At 38.4% G+C, this 23,154-nt stretch overlaps 3 protein-coding genes across 9 annotated transcripts in view; 2 read left to right on the top strand and 1 right to left on the bottom strand.

The window, feature by feature from the left end:
- Mrpl48 (mitochondrial ribosomal protein L48) overlaps positions 1-483 on the top strand; it is a 55,122-nt gene extending 54,639 nt beyond the window's left edge. For both annotated transcript variants that reach the window (XM_015477442.2, XM_048788080.1), the window contains one exon: positions 179-483. In XM_015477442.2, coding sequence (XP_015332928.1) covers positions 179-253 — 75 coding nt within the window. In that variant the 3' untranslated portion in view covers positions 254-483. The remainder of the gene's footprint in view (positions 1-178) is intronic.
- An 8,029-nt stretch (positions 484-8,512) lies between these two features.
- Positions 8,513-9,274, bottom strand: LOC107135532 (cytochrome c oxidase assembly factor 4 homolog, mitochondrial). Its single transcript, XM_015477443.2, has one exon. It carries the CDS (start codon positions 9,267-9,269, stop codon positions 9,006-9,008), a length of 264 nt encoding a protein of 87 aa, XP_015332929.1. The 5' UTR covers positions 9,270-9,274; the 3' UTR covers positions 8,513-9,005.
- A 2,911-nt stretch (positions 9,275-12,185) lies between these two features.
- Paaf1 (proteasomal ATPase associated factor 1) overlaps positions 12,186-23,154 on the top strand; it is a 29,270-nt gene continuing 18,301 nt past the window's right edge. Inside the window, exons 1-6 of one of the 6 annotated variants that reach the window (XM_048788078.1) lie at positions 12,187-12,291; positions 13,786-13,826; positions 15,593-15,696; positions 18,353-18,426; positions 20,512-20,601; positions 22,136-22,234. In XM_048788078.1, coding sequence (XP_048644035.1) covers positions 22,199-22,234 — 36 coding nt within the window. In that variant the 5' untranslated portion in view covers positions 12,187-12,291; positions 13,786-13,826; positions 15,593-15,696; ... (1 more) ...; positions 20,512-20,601; positions 22,136-22,198. Of the gene's footprint in view, positions 12,424-12,897; positions 13,031-13,785; positions 13,827-15,592; positions 15,697-18,098; positions 18,196-18,280; positions 18,427-20,511; positions 20,602-22,135; positions 22,235-23,154 lie in introns of those variants that run through there. The other 5 variants (XM_015477437.2, XM_015477439.2, XM_015477436.2 and 2 more) reach the window with 5 other exon arrangements.

Raw genomic sequence — 23,154 nt, 5'->3', positions numbered from 1 at the left:
CATTTGAGATCTCTATTTTTTTTTTTTTTTTGGTGGTGCTATTTTTTTTTTTTTTTTTTTTTTTAATTGGTTGTTCAAAACATTACAAAAAGCTGATGACTCTTTTTGGATGTTGCGCATGTAAAAATAACTAAAAACTCCATAGTACTTACTACCTATTTTCTTTTCTACTCCATAGCACACTGAAGAAGACTTCAAGGGAAGGTTCAAAGCTCGGCCAGAACTGGAAGAACTGTTGGCCAAGTTGAACTAGTTATTGCAACTGTTTCATGCCCCAGCACTGGTGATATTGAGTGCCAAAGAGAAGAGTTTCCAGATGGTCAGGGTTAAGCAGGAGACCCAGACCCTTAGATTTCATAAGTACCCGTTCTCACATGGAAGAGTTCTTCCTCTCCTCTGTAGCATGGCTGCACTTGCCAGCTGTTACCACATATCTTTGTGATAACACAGGGAATCCTCTAATAAAAACATGATACTGCTGTTGCTGGTGTGTGTATGTGAGGGGTGGGGGTGAGAGGAGAAATGTCAACCTACTATCCTGTGGCATATTTTTAACTAAGAGATTCTATTTTCTCTTTGCCTGATGATGCTTTAGCATAGATGCATGTATCCCTTCTATATGTTCTTAGAGTGAACGAATCCTTTAAAGCAATCTATCATGCAGTCCGTAGTGAAGTAGGGATGATAGCATGAGGATATTCTCTGTATTAGTCTGTTTTCTATTGCTATAATGAAATACCTGAGGCAGGGATTTTTTAAAAAATAGGTTTGTTTAGCTCAAGTTCTGAAGGTTCAAGAGCATGGCACCAGCATAAGCTCAGCTCTGGTGAGAGCCCCCTTTGCTTTGTCACAACATGGCAAAAGGCATCATTCAAGAGCACATAAGAAAGGGAGAAACCACATGGCAAGACAGGCAACCAGAGAGGGGCTAGTCTTGTGCTTTTTATAACAACCCACTTTCAAAGGGTCCTAAGAGAACTACATTAATCCCTTCCCAGGGCAAAGCCCTCAGTGACCTAAGCACCTTCTACTAGGCATCACCTCTTCAAGGGCCCATCACCTCTCAAAATCACACACTGAAGACCACGATTCCAGCGCATGAACCCTTGGGAGACACATTTAAGCCATATCTAAATCATTACATTTTTTAGGGCATGCTCTATGGGTATAAGTCATGGGAAGGGAGATTTTGGCTTTGTATATAGAAAAATTCTCCATATGGAACTGAGGTCTGTTCACACAAAATAAATTGCTTTGTGGGTTAGTGAGTGACTTGACATAAGTATTCAAGTAAAGGTTACATAACTGATAAGTGTGCCTGGAATGAGATTATGCAAAGCTTTGAAAGTTGATCTCGATCAAGGGTCAGCAATCTACTGTCCATGAACCAAATCCTACTCACTCCTTTTTTTTTTTTTTTTTTTTGGTACCAGGGATTGAACTTGGGGACACTCACTCACTGAGCCATATCCCCAGCCTTATTTTGTATTTCATTTAGAGACAGGGTCTCACTGAGTTGCTAAGTACCTCGCCATTGCTGAGGCTGGCTTCCAATTCACGATACTCCTGACTTAGCCTTTGGAGACACTGGGATTATAGGCATGCACCACCGTGCCTGGCACTCCTTGTGTTTTATAAAATAATTTATTGAGGTAAACTTCACATACCACAGAATTAGCCATTTTACAGAGGCATTTAGTACATTCACCATGTTGTACAAACACAACCTCTTACCTAGTTTCAAATTCCCATTCTATTTTTTTGTAAATAAAGGTCTATTGGAGGAGGGCCATGCTCATTCACTTAATATTATCTATGGCTGCTACAATGACAGAGTAATTGGAATGGAGTCCATAAAGCTAAAACACTTTCTGGTCCTTTGTAGAAACAGTTTGTCAAACCCTTGTCTAAATGATTGATTCTCAAACTTTAGCATACATCAGTGCCGCAGTCTGGCTGGGCACAAAATCACGAGCCACTCAAGCAGGAACAAAGTTTATTTTTTGAAACTGCCGCCAATGTCCGGTACCGCCCGGGCAGATTTTTTTCACCCACGCGGCCTCCTCCCGGACCGCAGAGAGAGCTCCTCCCCCGGAACTCCCTCCTACTGTACTTCCCCAACCAATGGGAACTCTCCAGGAGTCCCGTAGCCGGCCTAGGTGAACAGCAGGAGTCCAATATCCATATGAATGCAAATCTTAACATAATCATATCATCTCAATTGCTAGCTGGCGTCACCTTTCGACCAAAAATGCCATGCATCATATACTTGGCTCTTAGCACATCAGGACCTCTGGGAGGGGGTTTCTAAAGCACAGATTGCTTGACTTCATAGATATGGAGTGAGAGTCTAGAATCTGCATCTCATATGAGTCCCCAGGTGATGATGTTGCTGCTGGTCCAGGAAACCTCTTTGAGAACTAGTAGTCTAGGTGATCTTTAATGTTCTGTCTCTTCTGAGCCTTTGTGCATTTATACTTCGATGCAGAATAGCTATCATTTATTGAGCTGGACCTTGTGCTAAATACACATTTAATCTTCTTACCAGTCTTTCAGGGCGTGTATGTATATGCCTGGGTATAAGTATATGTGAGTGTGCTTTAGTCAGCCTTTTGGCTGCTGTGACCAAAAAGACCTGACAAACATATTAGAGAAGGAAAAGTTATGGTTTCAGAGGTCTCAGTCCATAGAAAGCTGGCTCCATTCCTTGGAGCTCAAGGTGAGGCAGAATATCATGGCAGAACAGTGTAGCAGAGGAAAACAGCTAGAGACATGACTGTAGTATACAGAGACAGAAAAGACTCTACTCACCAGGGATAAAATATATATCTCAAAGGCATGCCCCCAACGAGCCACCTCCTCCAGCCACACCCTATCTACCTACAGTCACCTCTCAGTTAATACCTATCAGGGATTAGCGCACTGATTGAGCTGAGACTCTTATAACCCAGTAATTTCATCTTAGACCTCCTTACATTGTCTTACATGAGCTTTTGAGGGAAACTTCATACCTAAACCATAACAAACATGGATCCTTGTGTCTCTGTCTCATTCATTCTCCTTTTTTGCTGCATACTTTGTACAAAGTATCTTTGAGGTTGGTATTATCCCAGTTTTACAGTTGAGAAGTTAAAGTTTGAAGAGGTGAAATGACTTCCAAGGGTAAAACAGCTAGTAAGAAGCCAAAACCTCTTTACCCTCTATTTCTAGCCTTCTCTGGGGTATCCCTAACCAGATGTCTGTAGAAGCTTAACACATTCTCAACATTGCATGTACATTTCTGAAACTCATAGCTTCAGTCCTGAAATTATTTTGGTTTTTTTGCTTGGTCTCCACAGGCAACAAGAGGAAACTCAGATTTCTTCCCAAGGTGAACATTAAGGGAAGGCTGTCAAAAGAGCAGATGCCCTTATATTAAAATGCTTCTCTGAATTCAAATGGAAGTCCCAGGACTTCCAATTGAACCCCAATTGGAGTGTGGACAGAATTTTCCAGTGAAGACTGATACTTTGATTTTAGAATTCCCTATTTCTGGGATAAGGGTGTGGTTCAGTGGTAGAGTGTCTCCCTGATATGCATAAAGCCCTGGGTTCGAACCCTATCACCATAAACACATTAAAAAAGCTTCCTGCTCTGTGTAGGTGTCTGAGTAAATAAGCAAAAAATAAATTTATAAAATTATTCCCTATTGCTAAATCTCAATTACAGAAGATAAAAGAGCAGCAACTAATGGATGAGTGTGAAGCTGGGGGATATATATAGTGATAATGAAGAGAAAATGTATATATACATACATATTTCCCCATAGCACATAGGCAATGCCACATGGGTTCCGTTTAGGAATCTGAGAAACACATTAGATTCCAGCTGCCCAATTTTCCTTGTTATAATATGTAGAAACAGGACTCAGAGTTTCATAAAATGGACAAGATACTGAAGCAAATGCAGGTTAGAGGCCCAGAAAAAGCAGTGCTTTGTCCCAGGTCATAGGCCATCTCCATGGCAGAGTAGCAGCAGGATTCAGATCTAATGTCCCACTCCATTCCTTCCCATCACATTTGTTGCAGAATAAGTTAGGTTTATCTTAAATAAGAGGCAGCTGGATTCTGTCACTCCAGCTCTTGTGTCACTAACCTAGTTGATGATTTATCTTCTCACTGGAGTCAAAGGGCTTTTGTTGCTCATAATGACTCTACTCTAAGAAATGGAAATTGCTCTTAATGCTCCATCCTGGTAAAGGACAGGAGATAGTCTGATTGCTATAACCTCAGGGTTATAAAACAATTACAAGCTTCATTTGACTCTCTAGAGTGAGGCCCAGGGGGATTTGAACTTTCTTAGGATCACATGGCTGTGAAATCAAAAGGAACACAAGTCTCCAGGTTCCAAGCTGAAAATACCTTTCCCTCCCTCCTTGAGACAATCTATTATAAGAGGCAGACAAACTTGGGTTGTGCCTGGGCTTCTACACTTATTAGTTTTAAGGTCTTCTGTGAATTTTTTTTTCTGGTGAATTAACATCACTGAACCTCAGTTTTTTGACCTATAAAATGGGTAATCCCTTTTTAGAGTTTGTGATAGAGATCTGTAACAGGCTGGCCAAGTGCTTGGTAAATGTGATATTTCTTCCCTTCTAAACAACTTCAGTATATATATTCTAAGAGATTCTTTGAGATCTACTTTACACATAGTGAAACACAGACCTTAATTGTGTATTTGATCAGTTTTGAAACTGATCTGTTTTGAAAATGCATTTACCCATGAAATCCACCATTCTGTCAATTACCCCAGAAAGTTCCCTCATATTCTTTCAGTCATTCTCCCCTAGAAGCAACCATTAATCTCATTTATATTACCATGTCTATTAAAACAATTAATCTTGTACAATATATACTCACTTGTGTCTTATCTTTATTTATACACTTTGTTGCATGTGTCAGTAGTTTATTCCTTCAGCATACTTTTAGTTTTGAATGCCCCAATTAAAAAATTCCTAGTAGGGGGCTGGGGATGTGGTTTAGTGATAGTGTCTGCCTGCTATACATGAAGCCCTGGGTTTGAAACCCAGCACTGAAAATAAATTAGATCTACAACAGTGCTTCTTGCTTTGTGTAGGTACCTGTGAGTAAACAAGCAATAATAATAATAATAATAATAATAATAATAATAATAATAAATAATAAAATAAAAAGTCCTAGTAGAACCATGAAAATACAAGGGATAGGCGGGGCGGGGGGTCAGTGGATTAGAAGTCAGAATAACTAGGTTCGAGGATTGGCTCTATCAATATGGAACTTTTGGGATAATCCATTTTTGTCTTCATTTTACTCATGAGTTAACTGGCCCAGGGAGGGAAACAGACTTGTCTAAAGTCAACCATTCAGCCAGTGGCAGAATCAAGGATTGTTCCAGGTTACTCAATTCCTGGTTTATTGCATATAATGGATTTTTAGAAGTGGATTTTTATGTAGATCAATAACTTTCAAGGATAGAATGCCTGGGTCAAATGGGTGGTTTTCTTAGTTAAGGCCAGCAGATTCCTCAGCTACATGTTTTAGTCCTTTCCCTTTGGATGAGGATGTCTGTTCTTCTGCCGTAGAAGCTTGAGAAATGGCCAGCTGTGGATTCTAAAAGGGTATGTTTTAGTCACTGAGAAAGAAATAAAAATCTTGGTATTTTGAGTATTTGGACACTGTAGCAATGCTGAGACCTCTATCTCCTCTGTTTCTAGGACACAGAGTGTAATTAAGGAAGGAAAACTGTCCGAGTAGACAATGGGCATGTCTAGAACTAGACCAGCCGGAAAGATACCACAGGCACAAAGTGACCAATGTGTTTTGGGCTTGTTTCATCTGTACTTTGATTTCTTCTTGATGTTTTCATCTCCAATTGTCTGATTGACCTGCAGAATCTGGAATGATTCATTTAGCTTTACACTCCCCCTGGAATCATTTATTCTCAGACATTTCCACTCACTTTAGGGAATCAGCTCACCATTCAGGCAAAATGCCCAGGCTCTGAAGAATGAATATTCTTTAAAAAATAGCTGTAAGGAAGGGAAGAATCCTTTCCACTTCCTCCACTCCTTTAAGTCTTGCAGAGAAAGGAGGCCATGCATTTTCTACAGGGAGAAAGTGTAAGGTTTCAATCTGGACTCGCTCCAGTTCTTTTTGGATTTCTGAAGTCAGCAGCCCAAGGATTTAGTCTGTCAACTTCACCTGAGGGAGAGACAGAAGTATCTTCTTACTCATCTAGTAAAGCACATTGCAGTGCACCTATGTACTGAGTATGAAGCCAAGTCCTTGGCCAAAGACCTTGCAGGGAAGAGCTTAGCCATCAGTCTGCCCTAGGTCTAGTCAAGAGACAACCAGCCAAGAGGTCTCTCCATTCATTGCTGGCACTGCACCTCTTCCCAGGAGTTACCCAAAGCTGCCAGAGGTAAGTGTAGATTATATAGGGAGAAACTCAGACCACATTGCACAGAGCACAGAGACCAGTATGGACTTTAGAGCAACATACGCCTGGAACACAATTCTTAGGTCTTACCTTTATTTTCTCCTCTGTAAAAAGGAATGAATGCTATGTTCTAAGGATTAAATTAGACAGCCTACCTCAGGACAGTCACTAGCACACAAGAATGGGGTGCCAGACACTGTTTCTAAGCTCACCACCAATATTAATTCTTTCAACAATTCTATGAGGAAGGTCCAAACTAATGTTTTGAGGCTTGTGAGGAAAGCATACAATACACACATACACACACAAGAAAAAAGATTTTGAGATGTTAAGTAACTTTTCCAGTTAGGGGTGGTGTATTTGCCTATAATCTCAGTAACTCAGGAGACTGTGGCAGGAGGATTGCAAATTCAAGGCCAGCCTCAGCAACTCAGACCCTTTCTCAAAATAAAAAATAAAAAGGCTGATGATGTAGCTATGTGGTATATGCCCACTGAAGAGTTTTATCCCCAATACTAAAAAAAAAAAAAGTGTCCAGTCACACAACTAGTAAATTGTGTAAAGGGATTGACAGCACAGACTCTGGAACTGGATTGCCTAAATTAAATGTTCAATAAATATTAGTTATAATCACTCAATAAATGGTAACAATTTTTATTTATTTATTTTTTGTTACTGGGGATTGAACTTGGAGTGCTCTTACTACATGGCTACATCCCCAATTTTTTTTTAATTTAGAGGCAAAGTCTCACTAAGTTGTCCACGCTGGCCTCAGACATTTTTTTTTTTTTAATTTTTATTGTTGGTTGTTCAAAACATTACATAGTTCTTGATATATCATATTTCACACTTTGATTCAAGTGGGTTATGAACTCCCATTTTTACCCCGTATACAGATTGCAGAATCACATCAGTTACACATCCATTGATTTACATATTGCCATACTAGTGTCTGTTGTATTCTGCTGCCTTTCCTATCCTCTACTATCCCCCCCTCCCCTCCCCTGGCCTCAGACATTTGATTCTTCTGCCTCAGCCTTCTGGGATTACTAGGTGTGTGCCACCACACCCAGCTATATGTTTTTTTGTTTTGTTTTTGGTATTGGGGATTGAACCCAGGGGTGCTTTACCAGACTATACCCCCATTCCTTTTTTATTCTGAAACAGGGTTTTACCAAGTTGCTGAGAACCTAGCTGATTTGCTGAGGCTAGCCTCAAACTTGCCATAGAACTGCACCACCTTGCCTGGCTCCAGCTATCATTAAAGGCTCAACTTGACTAACTTCCTCCTCTTCTTTGAGATTCTTGGTGACAGCTCTAGAGCACACTGCTTCCTCCCTCTGATGATCCACAGCATTGAGTACACACAGACCCAAAGAAACACGTTTATATATTCACCTGATCATCCCCTTTGGCCTTAAATAAGATTCTACTGTTTCTTTAACTCCTCATGTCCTCTTCTCTTTCTTTCCTTCTTTCCTAAAAATACCAACACAAAGGTTCAAATTTTAGGGCTTACTATACTTCAGGTTTGGGTTTTTTAAATGTAGGTGCTCAAAAAGTATTTGTTATTAATAATGATGAAAGCATTCTAGCTTCTGTGGCTAGAGCCACTCCCCTAACCTTCTTCTCACTCCCAAATGTCTCAAGGGGCTATTCAGGAATAGCGGGTGGTCTCACTGAAGAAGAATGAGAAGTGATGGCAACTTCTATAATAGAACACAAGCCCCTGAAAAGAGGCAGTATTATTCAGCTCCAGCAATTTGTTGTCAAGTAGAAATATAAGCTCTGTGTTCATAGCATCTCCATTTTTCAAAAACTGAAAATCTGTATTTTAATATTAAACATACTTTTAAAATGTTAGGCCAGCTTTCTGTATTGGTTGAGTTGGGGGAAAATTCTGCATCTGTTAATCAACAGAGTCTGGCATGTAACAGGTACTCAATATTTTTTGAGTAAGTTTCCATGTTGGCTTTCTTCCTTTATTAAACAGAATAAAACACTCAGAGTAGGTGATAAAAAGACAGAGGCACTCACATCACTGCTGGAAGCTAAATTAGTTGGTCCAGTGTTGTTTTATTTCCATCTCTCAAACTAGACCCTAAGAAACATGAAGGCAGAGATCACATTCCAACACAGTGCCTTAGAAATACTTGATATAATTGAACCCATGACTGAAAAATTGAAGACCTGATTATGTAACCAATTTAACTTCAGTTTGTGAATTTACTTCTAAAATTAAAACATCCCTATAATCATCTTAGTATTTGGCACACTGACGCAAGAGGTGGGGTAAGGGAGCTTCCTTTACCCCACTTCTTGTTATACATGGCAAATATTGGTGGAACAAGAAGGGTGAGAATGTGTGAGATCTGACCATTAAACATGGCAGCTCAGTATGCTAGTCATATCCAAATTTATGGTGTCTGGCTCTCAATCCTAGTCCAAAAGACCATCTCCAAGTTTGACACCTCCTGGCCCATACTCCCACCATGATCTATGTGCTGGTTTCTGCAGGACCATCCTCTGGGGACAGGTGGTTTGGGGTCTCAGCGGTGGGTGCTAACTTGCTCTTTTCTTCTCTGTAGCTCCTCCCGCCGCTTTGCCTGCTGTTCACTCATGCAATCCCTGAAGGCCTGCACCTGTGGCTGGCACTGCCGCCAGTCCTGGTGCTGGGCCATGCACTCCTGTACTGCAAAGTGGGAGGCAGCACAGCCAGAGCGGGAGATGAGCTGGTCCAGAGGATCTACTTCTTCATCCTCCTTCTTCACCTGTCGGGCCCAGTTATGGCCTTGAGGGACTGAGGTTGACATCTTGAAGTCTAGAACATCAACAGAGACAAGGTAAGAGTATTATAAGTAATTATGATTATAATAAGGTCCCTGTGTCATAAATAGCACCAACTAAACTGCACTATTAGAGCTTGCTTATGTATTTATCTCCCCTAGAAGACTAAGCTCTTTTTTAAAATATTTATTTTTCAGTTATAGGTCAACACAATGTTTTTTATTTATTTTATGTGGTGTTAAGGATTGAACCCAGTGCCTCACCCATGGTAGGCGAGCGTCTACCTCTGAGCCACAACCCCAGCCCGAAGACTAAGCTCTTTGAGGAGAGATATTGAGCCTGATTTACTTTGGTGTCCCCAGCAGTAGGCCTGGCAGAAAAAACAGGCCTAGAAAATGGTTCGTATTGAACAACATTATATATTTGAGAGTGCTTTAAACAGCATTCAATAAGCTCAATAAATTCTGCTGATGGAATATGAATTAAGTGAAATGTCATCTTTTTGGAGAAGCCATCTCTGACCTACCTGAAAAGAACTAACGGTTAGTTATTGTTGTCTCCTTTGGCTTTATTCTATGCCTGAGGAAGAATAAGTTTAACACTTGGGATGATACCCAAATACGGGTAGGTTTTGACATGGGAGGAATGGAAAGAGTTCACTTTGAATGTAATAAAACATTCAGACGCCAGGGCAAGAGTTCGGTCTATAGAGTAAGTGAAAATGCTTTGTCAGCTATGCCCAAATGTGAGGTATGTTTGCCCAGAATATGTCCCCAAGATCATCTGCTTCACAGCAGTCAAAAGAAAGTAGCAGAGCTGGGTGCAATGGTGCAAACCTGTAATCCCAGTGGCTAGGAGGCTAAGACAGGATATTGCAAGTTCAAAGCCAGCTTCAGCAACTTAGGTCCTAAGCAATTTGACAAGCCCTGTCTCCAAATAAAAAATAAAAAGACCTGGGGATGTGGCTCAGTGGTTAAGTACCCCTGAGTGCACTTTCCAGTACCAAAAAAAAAAAAAAAAGAAAGAAAGAAAGAAAGAAGCAAAGAACTTAAGAAACATTTGAAGAGAAATGATTACCCTTTCACAAATTTTGTCATGATGAGCTAGCTGTAAAAGAGCGTTAGAATTTCTTTTTTTTTCTTTTTTTTTTTTAAAGAGAAAGTGAGAGACAGAGAGTAAAGAAAGAATTTTTTAATATTTATTTTTTTTTTTAGTTATCGGCAGGCACAACATCTTTGTTTGTATGTGGTGCTGAGGATCGAATCCGGGCCGCACGCATGCCAGGCAGCGCGGCTACCGCTTGAGCCTCATCCCCAGCCCCGTTAGAATTTCTTAATGCCTCTCTTGTGTCTCATTCATTCAACAGATAATTTTTTTTTTTTTTTTTTGGTGCTGCTGAAGATGGAATCCAGAACTTCAAACATGCTAAGCAAATGCTCTTACAACTGGGCTACATTCTTAGTCCCAGAAGACGATTATTGCGTACCTACCATGTATCAGTCACTATGCTAGAGTATCCAAAAAAGATATAGTTCCTGTTTACAATGTAGACAAGTAAGCAGACAGTTTCAACATATGTATAGATAGCTAGGATTGGGAACACAGTGGAGGGGTACTTAATCCAGATACAGGGCAAGAACAGGCACAGAAGACTTCCTGGAGGAAGTGATTTAAAAAAATGAGACTTAAAGGATAAGTGGGAGTTGGCTAGAGATGGGAAGAATATTTCTGGCCAGTGGAAGATAGAGACAGAATTTAACATATAAGAGGAACCAAAAGTTCAGTGATGGGCCTGAGGGTGCAGCTCATATGTGTGAGGCCCCAGGATTTGATCCCTAGCACCACAAAACACACAAAGAAAAAAACCTGGCTGGAGATGAGAACAAGACCAGAAATGAAAACTGGTAAAATGACTAAGCATCTCATCATAGAAAGGCTTTGCAGGCCATATTAAGGAGTTAGGACTTTTATCCTAAGAACAATGGGGAAATCACAAGAGGAATTTAATCTCTACACAAAATTCACTTGCTTTGAAGGCAGTATAATTTAAGGGAAGAAAGGAAATGGCTTTGAAATAGACATGGATTGGAAACCTTGCGTTGTCACTGTTTCATTGGATGCTCTTGTGCAAGTCACTTAGAAACCTCTTTTGAAAAACAGATGATAATGTTTGTAAGGAGACTGACTCGAACAAAAGTTTAAATATATAAGAGTTCCTATTACTGTATATGTTTCCGCTTCCTATGACATTGTGAGCTCTTCAAAGGCCAAGAGCAAATCAATGAAATCAAGAACGGTGGAAAGGAAAGTACCTTGGATTCTAAACAAAGAGATCCAAATTCAAATCCCAGTACCACGCCTTACCGTGTAATAATTTTCATTACTCATTAATAATGCTTAACTCGCAGAATTTAAGTATTAACATAATGAATGAAAAATGCTTTGGGCTACAATAGGCTTTGTAAACGCTATCTTAAGATCCCCCCCTCCATCATCTGATTTCAGTCTCCTGTGGAGTAAAATGAGGGCGACCCCTGCTCAGAATGCAGGGCAGGTGAGATAGCTGGCAACTGAACAGTGGAAGTTGGCTTGAACTAGGAAGGTACAGAAAGGATCGGAAAGCAGAGCAATCCAGGTTAGGTCACCTTAAGTTCCTCTGCCACTTTAAGGAGAGGACCCCAGCGTGTACGGCAGCCGAGTGCACCCGCGTTCTGTCCGCAGTGCCTCCCGGCGCAAGGACTAGGGGTGTCGTGCTCACGGAAAAGGTGGGAGGAGAGGACCCAAATGGAGCGACGGCGCAGGTTCTTCAGGCAGTTAGAGATCCTCAGCGTCTCTCCACAAGAACCAGCCCCTCACGGCAGCACGCCGACGGAAGGGCAAGATAATGCATTTTCATTGGTGGTTTCTCCGTGTATTTCCCGCCCTCCGTTCCTACCGCCTGTTTGGGGGCTCCACTTCCGGGAAGGGGCGGAAGAGGCGGGCTAATGGAGGCGGGGTCAAGATGGCGGCGCCTTTGAGGATTCAGAGCGACTGGGCCCAAGCCCTCAGGTGAATCCAGGCCCAGATCAGGGTCAGAGGAGGCGGGTAACGGATGTTGCCTTAACGTCAAGGAGAGCCATGCCTGACCTGGATATCCACAGAGGTTAACCTTCAATTGTTGAGGAAGCTGGAGGCCACAAGGTCCAGAAAAAAAGTCCCAAACCCGCATGGTTATTGCTTTTCATTCTTTGCAGTTGTCCTGAGGCCAAGGGAATACGTACGCACTGTGTGATCCCTGCCTAAGAAATAGTATCAATGAGTGGACAAACTGGGAGACAGGAAGACATTTGGCCAAGTAGTCATTTTGAAAATATTTCTTGGTCATCAGTTATTTGTAAAAGTTCCAGTACTCACTACCACTTTTGTGTTTTATGGACTCTATTTTCGTGCGCCCCCAGCGCCCTATTAGATGTATTGCACAGTTCTGTTCAGAAAACCATGCCAAGTCCAGGCCCTGTCCTAAAGCTCAGTGGAGCTCAGATGTGTATTCTAAATTTAAGTGATAGTTCCTGCCCTTCAAGAAGGTGACATTTAATTGGAACTACGCAGTAAATCATTCATTCATTCATTTAATGTATATTTGTTGATCATATACTGTGCCAATTATTTCTCTAGGTATCAGGATGAATACAGCAATGCCATAAATGACAGTTGCTGTTACTAATTGATTAGTAACTGTTATCACTATTGAAACAATGGTGAAGATGGATGAAACACAGCCTCCTGCACTTAAGAAATTTATACTTTGGTAGGTGGGACTAACCAAAATACACATTACTTATTAGTGTGCAAAATATGATGTTATAAATGAATAACAGTACCATTAAGTGCCACAAGGTACCTATGAAACAATTCAGGATCAGAATCAAAGGCAGCTGCTCATGTGATAGAAGGCTGCTGTCAACCTGGAGCTTTCTGAGTTAAAGGTCTAGGTCCTTTCCATCTTACCTAAGAGATCAGGATTTAGAGGATTTGGAGTCATGCATTCTAAAACATGTAAAAAGTCAGCATGAGGTTTTAGAAAGAACACATATTGTGAACCAGTTCCAGATTTCAATTCTTACTTCATAGCTAGGGGTTTGGGGCAAGTCACTTATCCCAGACCCTCAAGTTTTTGCATTTAATATGGGGATAATAAAAGGTATCTTGTTTGGTTTTTGTAAGGAATAATTATGCTATATGCAAAATGTCTAACTCTTGTTTTATAGTTATCTCAATAAATGCCTAAATATAAATAATCTTGATTTTTTTCAAAGCAAGCTCCCTGTTGATCAAAGTATTTGAGAATCGATTTAACTAGTGATATCTATTCATTAAATACTTAATCCACAAATATTTCTTTAACAATAAAATTTGACTGTCTTAAAATAATGTATGCCTGGATGGGAGATTAGACTAGATCATGTTTAGGTACAATGAACAAACTGAAGGTTATATGACCTTTCTCCCAAGTGTCATTCTTTTCAACTTTGAGCCTAATTAGGCTTTTGTCTCTCTTCATAGGAAAGATGAAGGGGAGGCCTGGTTGAGCTGTCACCCTCCAGGTAATGTCTATAAATCTATTTGTTCTCCTTTGAAAAAAAGATTTACTACCCCTAGTACAAAGCTGCCTATTTTCTGCTGGCCCACCCTTCTGGCACAATGCTTATAGTTTACAAACATGCTTGAGTAGTTTGTATTTTACTGAAATAATTCCCACTCCTCTATTCTAGAAGGGCTTCAGATTGTGTTTTCCATTTGTAAGCCACAGATGTTTATGGAGATATTATTAATGCTTTTGTGTGTGGGAGAGAGAGGGAGAAAGAGAGAGCATATATGAATGAGATATTGGGGATTGAAATCAGGGCCTCTCATACACTAGGCAGGTAGGCTACCACCACGCTACTTCTCCAACCTTTTTTTTTTTTTTTGCCATACTGGTGGTTAAACTCAGTGGTGCTCTATCACTGAGCTGTGTGTGTAGCACTTTTTCTTTTGTATGCAGGGTCTCACTAAGTTGCCCACATTGATCTCCAACTTTTGATCCTTCTGCCTCAGCCTCCAAAGTAGCTGAGATTACAGGTACCACTGCACCTGTGCTGGTGCATTTTAATTAGCCCATTAGCCTTTATGTGATATATTCTACAGTTTTTTTATCTAATTTTTTTGGTGGTACTGTGTATTGAACTTAGGAGCACTCTACCATTAAGCCATATTCCCAACCCTCAAGGCCTCGATAAATTGATGAGGCTGACCTTGAACTTTTGATCCACTTCCTTAGCTTCCTAAATAGTTGGGATTACAGGCATGTGCCACTGCATCAAGCTGAGAAAATATTTTAAACATAGAATCTTTCTTGAGGAAATTGGTGCTGTATGGATGAAGCTAAAAATCTCATAGTCCAGAGCTTTTTTTTTGTTTTGTTTTTTAAAGATGGAAAATAATTGAAGAAAGAGCAATTTTTAAAATACAGTTTGAAGCTAGATGTGGTGGCACATGCCTGTAATCCCAGATTGAGTTAAGAGGATGGCATGTTTGAGGCCAGCCTCAGTAACTTGGCAAGGCCCTAAACAACTTAGTTAGATCCTGTCTATAAATAAAATATAAAGACTGGGGATGTAGTTCAGGGGTAAAGTGGTTCTGGTTCAATCCTCAGTACCTAAATAATAATAAATAAAATGTAGTTTGGAGGTAAAGGAAAGAAGGATTAACTGAATAACCAATATCTTTGAAGAAAAAGAAAGAGATTGAATTACATGTCTAACTCTAGCCAGGAAGTTAGACATGTAATTGTTATATGGGCTTTGATTTGAATATAAAAGTCAAAAGAACGGACAAAGTGTTTAGCTTCATTCTAGTGTCTGCATATGTTTATATTTAGGACAGTATTTCATTCAGTTCATATGACTACAAAAATTCTATTTAGGCATATTTTCTAGAATACTGAAGTTTAATTATTTATGATGTGTTATATAGTGTATATACTGTTGGCAAATACACATATATATGATGATCTTCACCTTTCATCCTGGAAGAATTCCATTTCATAGCCATAAAAGCAGGTTGAGATCACTTCAGCAGCTTTTTCTATAAATGTTATATCTCTAAATCTCCATTCCTAACTTTTAAATCTTTTAGCATATTCACTCCCAAATTAGGTTTACTCTTTCTACCTCACCTGAATTTCAACACAGGTATCTGTTTTCCTTTCATGGGCCAATTTCATTATAGGTTCCATCTATACAGATGCTTGAATTGGGTGTGTAAGGAGAAAAATAATAAGTTCTTATAATTTTTTAAGACAAACTTTTAATTTTTTTTTCCCGTGTAGGGAAACCATCTTTGTATGGCAGCCTAACTTCTCAAGGAATTGGCCTAGATGGTATCCCAGAGGTTACAGCCTCAGAAGGATTTATTGTAAATGAAATAAATAAGGTAAGTTTTTATGTCTTCTAGATGGCATACTATTCAGAAGTATGGCCATACCTCTATATCTACTTCAGATATTTACACTGTTATCTTTATATATGTGTCATCTCTATTTTATTTGTATAATAATCATACTGTTTGCTCCTTTGAATGTCATGAGTTTTCTTCTTGTCTTTAATTATATTTACTTTAAAATGGAAATGTATTTCTTCTTATTTACCTTGCACCAGCTGTGATAATAACAAACTACATATACAATTTTGAATTTTCTTGTAGCCACATTAGAAAGGTAAAAGAAATAGGTGAGCTTAATTTTAATAATCTACCTTACTTAACCCAATATGTCTAAAATATTGTTTTAATTTTTAAATAATATACATATTTACTAATAAGATATTTTATATTACTTTTTAAAATTTTCACAATTTTCTATTTTACATTTATAGCACATCTCTTTTTTTTTTTTTTTTAATTTTTTATTGTTGGTTGTTCAAAACATTACAAATTTCTTGACATATCATATTCCACACTTTGATTCAAGTGGGTTATGAACTCCCACCTTCACCCCATACACAGATTGCAGAATCACATCAGTTACACATCCATTGATTTACATATTGCCATACTAGTGTCTGTTGTGCTCCGCTGCCTTTCCCATCCTCAATTCAAACTTTTTTTTTTATTAGGAATGACTTGATCTGTATTTATATTTCATAAGATTTACAGTTGAGCTGGTGGGGTAGTGCATTTAGTTACATCCCAGTAAGTCAGGTTGCTAAGGCAAGAGGATCACAAGTTGGAGACAATCCTGGGTGATGTAGCAAGATTCTGTCTTAAAAATAAAAAGTATTGAGGATATAAGTCAGTAGTAAAGCACCCCTGGGTTCAATCCCCACTCCCAAAAATAAAATAAAATTTACAATTGAAAGCATAGATTCGTAGGGGTTAGAGAGTGTAGCTCAGTGGTAGAGTATGTCCTCAGTGTTTGTGGGGCCCTTGGTTCAGTCCTTAGCACAAAAATCCTCCCTGATTTTATATGGGTACATATGCCTGTACTCCTGACTGCTTTGGAGGCTGAGGCAGGAGGATCACAAGTTCAAGGCCAGTCTTGAAAATTTAGAGAGACTGCCTCAGAAGTGAAAAATATTTTAAAGGGTGGACTGGGGATATAACTCAGTGGTAGAGCACCCACTAGGGTTCAGTCTGCAGTACTGCAAAAAAAAATTCATATTGTTGCAAACATACCTAAAAGTTTTCTTTTTTAGTACTATATCACTGAGCTAAATACTCAGGCCTTTTTATATTTTATTTTGAGACAGGGTCTTGCTAAGTAGCTTAGAACCTCACTGGCCTTGTATTTAATTTGTTTATTATTTATTTTTTGTTTTTGGTATTGGGGATTGAACCAAGGGGTGCTTAACCACCAAGCCACATCCCCACCCCTTTTTATTTTTTATTTTGAGACAAGGTCTCTAAGTTTCTTAGAGCCTCACAAAGTTGCTGAGGCTGGCTTTGAACTCACAGTTCTTCTGCCTTAGCCTCCTGTGTCACTGGGATTACAGGTATGCACTACCATGCCCAGCTTTAATTTTTAAATTAAACTTCAAGTTAAATAAAATTTAAAACTTAGTTATTCATTTGCACTGGCCGTATTTCAAGTGTTGAATAGCCCGAATGTGCCTAGAATCTACCATATTGGATAGTATAGCTTCACGAACTATATCTGGCTAGGTCTTGGTGAAAAGTGTACATTAATAGTATATTAATAGTATTTAAGAGTTTTTCTCATTTGTTTTTGAGGTAAATAGATGGCTAAAGTATTACAGAACTCATGATCTACTTTTTCATACTCATTCTAATGACTATAATCAGTGTGCTCTGGTGAGATGATTCCCAAAGGGTGAACCAGTCTTTTATTTATTTTTTATTTCCTTTTATTTTTTTGTGTATATTTTAATTTTATTTTTTGGTTTTAAGATATTTGAGTATACTGACAAGAATAGAGAATACTTTGTTATTTACATAAGATTTTTACCAAATGTGCATTCATTACCCTTTGTGTGCTGGGTTATAGGCTTCATGTTACATATTTTCATAAGCAGCTATGGTTGTAGAAAGTGTCAGAAGATCTGAGTTTAAGTCTTAGTTAACTCTGATACTTATTAGGTTTGTGATTTTGGACAAATAAAAGTTACCTGAGTCTCAATTTTTTCATCTAGATCACAAAGATAATACTGTACCTCATAGAATGGTTAATGGAGAGTTAGGATACAAATGATAAAACTGTAGAATATTGCAAAAAAAAAAAAAGTTATTTTTATCATAATAATCCTGTGGGCTTGGCATTTTAAATTTCCATTTTTTTCAGATAAGTGTTATACTCAGGTTAATTAATTAATCCCTATTAATCAAAGTCAAACTGTATGCTGGAATTGAAACCCAGTTTTATTGATTCCAACTTCAACACCACCTTGCAAGTCTCTGGTATTCTCAGATGTTTTGCCAGTATCCATCCACAGCCTGGATACTGATTTTTATATACCTTTTTTTCTTAAGTTTTCAAAATTCTATGCATATTTTATACTTGTAGCACATTTCAGTTTAGACTCTTTAAGTTTTTTATTGGAAATACTTGATTTATATTTCTTCCCTTCATACTTAGGCCTGGATACAATCCTAATCTCTTCAAACATCATTGCTAATTTCTGCTGTGAACCTGCTGGGTGGGTTCAGACAGTAAGTGCTTATGGTTGAACATTAATTTGTTTCCTAACTGCCATGAGTCACTTTGCTATTTGATGTTGCTACAGTGTTTTGTTAAATAGTATACCTGTCGTTATGCTTAAATGCCTAACTCTGGAATATAAAAAAAATTGACTTTGAATTTCATTCTAGTGTGGCATACTCACTTTTCCCTCCTTGGATTTGTTTGTTTTGATATCTCCTGCAGCTTTCCTTTAAATTTTTTTTTTCATTAACAGCATGATTGTCTACTGCTGACATTGGAAGATAGCTCAGTATTTATCTTCTTCCATAGTCTGTTTATGGATTAATGGTTGATTTGTAAGGTTGATAAGCAGGAGAAAATCACTGATTCTTGAAATTTTTCATGTAATTTTCCCCAAAGAAATGAAGTCTTCTGGGCTGGGGTTGTGGCTCAGTGGTAGAGTGCTCGCCTAGCATGCTTGAGGCACTGAGTTCCATTCTCATCATCACATAAGTGTAAAATAAAGATATTGTGTCCACTTAAAAAAAACTAAAAAATAAATATTAAAAAAAAAAAAAACCAAGAATGAAGTCTTCTGAGAGCAAACCCAGTTTTTACAAAGGTCTGAACATTAACCTTTTGGAACTCCTTGCATCCATGCTGGTATGACTATTTAGCCAAGAGTTTAGCTGACACATCAGTTTCTGGTGTAGGAGGTAGTTCTGAATCCAGGTCAGCTGTCTTGCAGCTATATGGGCTTTGTCATGCAGTTAGAAGCAGAAACTAATTTAGTGAAAAGACTGTAGGCAGCCAGGCATGGATATGCTGGCTAAGAAAGTGCTGTTTGTGTAGATATTCTAATTGTCATTTAAAAGGAGTAGATGGCCTGTAATGAGAACATAATTGATTTTCAGTAATGAAAATATGATTTTGAAGCTGTTCTTTCTAATGTAATGTGAGGATCTGTGCCTGTTGGATATAAAAAGGTTCAGAAAATCTTGATTATTGAAGGCATGTTCATTGCCCTCCAGAATTTCCAGAAAATCTGAAGTACTGTGGCAGAAGATATAACAGATTAGGGGCTCTTTAGTGAGTTAGCTCCTCATAAGAGATATACAATTAAGTCGTATTCTGTTGGTTAGAGTATTCTTTGATTAAAGGATGTCATATTGCAAGAATCCTTGACAAAAAGTTGACCAAGCCTTTTATTAGTGTACTGCCTTTATCAGTCAGCTACCTTGAAATGCCAACATACTTGGGAAAATTATTATAAATGACCATTAGCAAGTCTCATATCACCTGAATTTAACATCTGGTTGTAGGCATACTTTCCTACTACACTACCAGCCGAAAGACATGAACATGACTAGTCAAAACACATGGGGCATCATAAAACAACTACGTGATGATGGCCAATCTATGATCAGGTTGTCAGTTTTAAGTGTTAGGTGGGAATGGGCACTGCAGTTCTGACCCATCCCTGCACATTTATGGATATACCATAATTTACTTTACCAATTTCTCTAGTAACTATAAATGTCAGTAATCTAACAGGTTTTTCTTAAAGTTCTTATAGGTAGTAGGGGCTGGGGTTGTGGTTCAGTGGTAGAGCACTCGCCTCACATGTGTGGGACCCTGGGTTCGATCCTCAGCACCACATAAAAATAAATAAGTGGAAAAAAAAAGTTCTTATAGGTAGCAAGTTCACTTTTAGACTTGTTTAGACCCTAGACTTGGGGGCAGGTGCTAAATTTCCTCACATCTCTTTATGTACTCTCCTGCTTATCCTGTTCCTTGTCCCATTGCTAATTGAGAATATTGAGATTTGATTTTCTTCTAAAAATTAATGCTCTCTTGCTTTTCAGTTGTATCATATTGTTAGTCTGTTCTCTAGGGGACCATTTACATAAAAACAAAATGGCATCTCAGTGATTCTAAATTGCAGTGCAGCACTCTGCAGTGAAAGGACTTCTAAACCAAGGGAGGGTTCTAGTTTTGTGGGCTGGGCAAGAATTAGAATGAGAATTTCCTGTGGTCTTAATGTTTTCTTTGAGAGGCTTTAATTACTTGGGAGTAGCTTCACTGACAGATTTCATCTTTTCCTCTTTGTTTAGAAAAGCATTCATATTTCATGTCCAAAGGAAAATACATCTTCTAAGTTTTTGGCACCATATACTACTTTTTCCAGAATTCATACAAAGAGTGTAAGTATTTTGATAAATAAAAAGTGTAATAGCATGCTAATTCTTTTACTTTATCTGCTTTTCTAGTGCTGTAAAGATATTCATAATTAATGAGTCATTCATTTGCTCTACATTGTAAAATGATACAGCTGATGAAGTATGATGTGTGGCAAAACTGGTGTGAGGGTCCGGAGTATGTATACAGACAGGCTCACTGGTAATCTTAGAGATTGTCTGAAATTTTTTAAAATATATTTTAGCAGAGTCACTTATCAGCTTTTGGATAATGATATACTAACCGATGCTTGCATAATTTGGCACTTCTCATATTTCATTACCTTGTCTACTAGACAGGAACATTTTCTCAATATTCTAAATATACCTCATTGAGGAATAATTTTCAGATGTTTTTTGTAATAAAGCCCTTTCTACTTTTTTTTTTTAGCTTTTTTAAAGCAGAAGTGAAAAAGTGGTGGATAAGTCTCCTTTTTACTGTGTGGTACATTTTTTTTTAAAGCTATTTTTTGTTGGGTGCAGTGGCATATAACATAATCCCAACTACTTGGGAGACTAAGGCAGGAGATTTGCAGGTTTGAGGCCAGGCTGGGCAATTTGGTGATACCCTGTCTCAAAAACCAAATAAGAAATGGCTGACATCCATTGAGTGGTTTACCTACCATTGCATGAGCCCAGGGTTCAATCCCTAGTACTGCAAAATCAAATAAGTTACTTTTTACTCTTGTTGCAAAGCAAATAAATATTTATAGTGATAAAATTAGGAAATAGAAAGTAAAAAATTACTCCTGTTTTTATATTCTAAAAGATAATTGTTGTGAACTTTTATAGCCTTTATTGATAATAATAATAATAGCAATGATAACTAATATTTATTTATTGCTTTCTATGAGTTAGCTCCATGTTGAACTTTACATATTATTATTTTACTTTATTCTCTCAGTCTTTGGGAAACTCTTATGTAGGCAAGTTTATAACTTGCTTTTTATTACTTAATATGTACATTATTCTCAATCATCTTTCCTAGTGTTCTTGTAGGAGCTGCATAGTATTACATTGTGTGACTTTGTTATAATTTATTTTTCTAGTCTTACATTACCAAACATACAGGTGTTTCCATTTTCTTCATTTGTGTTATGAACATAGGATGTATATCTCCATTTATACCTTGATAGAAGTATCTTTGCTTGAATCCTTCTGGTGTATGTTGGAAGATTATCTTTTGTATAAGTGGGTTCCTAAGAATTAGGAGAAATATCCTAAAAAAATAAATCATGAAAGATGGAAACTTTATAGGGAAAACCTTTTAGTTATAGTAGAACACTAGAGATGATTACAGGAAGTAAAGGATATTTATTTCAGCCTTGTGGGGAGGTTGGTGATGAAAACAGCCTTCATATCAAACTCAGGTCCTTGCTGTTGGGAAGCATAGTCTTGAAGAAGATTTGGAAGACTATGAAAAAAGGAGATTTATAACATGTTTCAAGGAAATAAGAGCATTTCATTATTTGTATTATAAATTATTTTGTCTTTTGAACAGATAACATGCCTGGACATTTCCAGTGGCGGCGGCCTTGGTGTGTCTTCTAGTTCTGATGGTAGCATGAAGATCTGGCAGGCTTCCAATGGAGAACTCAGAGTAAAGGATTTGGATACACTTTTAGAATCTTATACAAGGTTTCAGAAACCTTGGATTGGGTCATGAAAGGAAGAATGGCCCATTGAAAATATGTAGGACCACTGTACTTAAGTTGATCTCTGGTCTCATGTTTGTTAATTGGTACTATCCTCAAGCTTAGTGATTTACCAGACCCGGACAGAGTGGGACTGTAGCATTTGAGTCAGACCAGTGAGTGTCTTAGGTGGGTGGGCCCTTGGTTTGAACTGCCTTCAGTGACCAGTTTCTAACGCAGAGTAGCTAGGCTATTAGGGTAAGTATGGCTAAGCTTCAGCCTATACAAATGATCTTAAGGAGAGATGTGGAAGAGTTCTGAGTGTCCTCAACTCATACTTAGAACTAGAACTAGGGATGGCTGTGAGACCCTAGAATTTAGTGCTATAACATCTGTAGCTCAGTCCCAGGAAAAGAAGCCAACCAGCTCTTAGAATACTACTTGGTAGACAAATTATCTAAAAAGTCCTCTGGGCAGCCTTTTTATTTTATTTTTTTTAACTTTATTTTATTTATTTAATTTTATGTGGTGCTGAGGATTGAACCCAGGGCCTTGCACATGTGAGGTGAGCGCTCTACCGCTGAGCCATAACCCCAGCCCCTGGGCAGCCTTTTTAAAAATGTTGTATGAGGGGTTGGCTGGGGTTATAGCTCAGTAGAGCACTTGCCTCGTACATGTGAGGCACTGGGTTTGATCCTCAGCACCACATAAAAATAAATAAAGATATTGTGTCCATCTTTAAAAAAAAAAAATGTAGTATGAATTCCAGACATACTGGCACATGCCTGTGATCCCAGTTTCTTAGGAGGCTGAGGCAGGAGGATTGAGTTAGCCTAGAAAATTTAATGAGATCTTGTCTCAAAAAAAAAAAAAAAAAAAAAAAATT

This window comes from Marmota marmota, unplaced genomic scaffold, assembly GCF_001458135.2.
Source record: "Marmota marmota marmota unplaced genomic scaffold, marMar, whole genome shotgun sequence".
Classification (NCBI taxonomy): domain Eukaryota; kingdom Metazoa; phylum Chordata; class Mammalia; order Rodentia; family Sciuridae; genus Marmota; species Marmota marmota.
The sequence above is the reverse complement of the archived record's forward strand: the minus strand, read 5'-3'. Positions and strand labels throughout refer to the sequence as shown.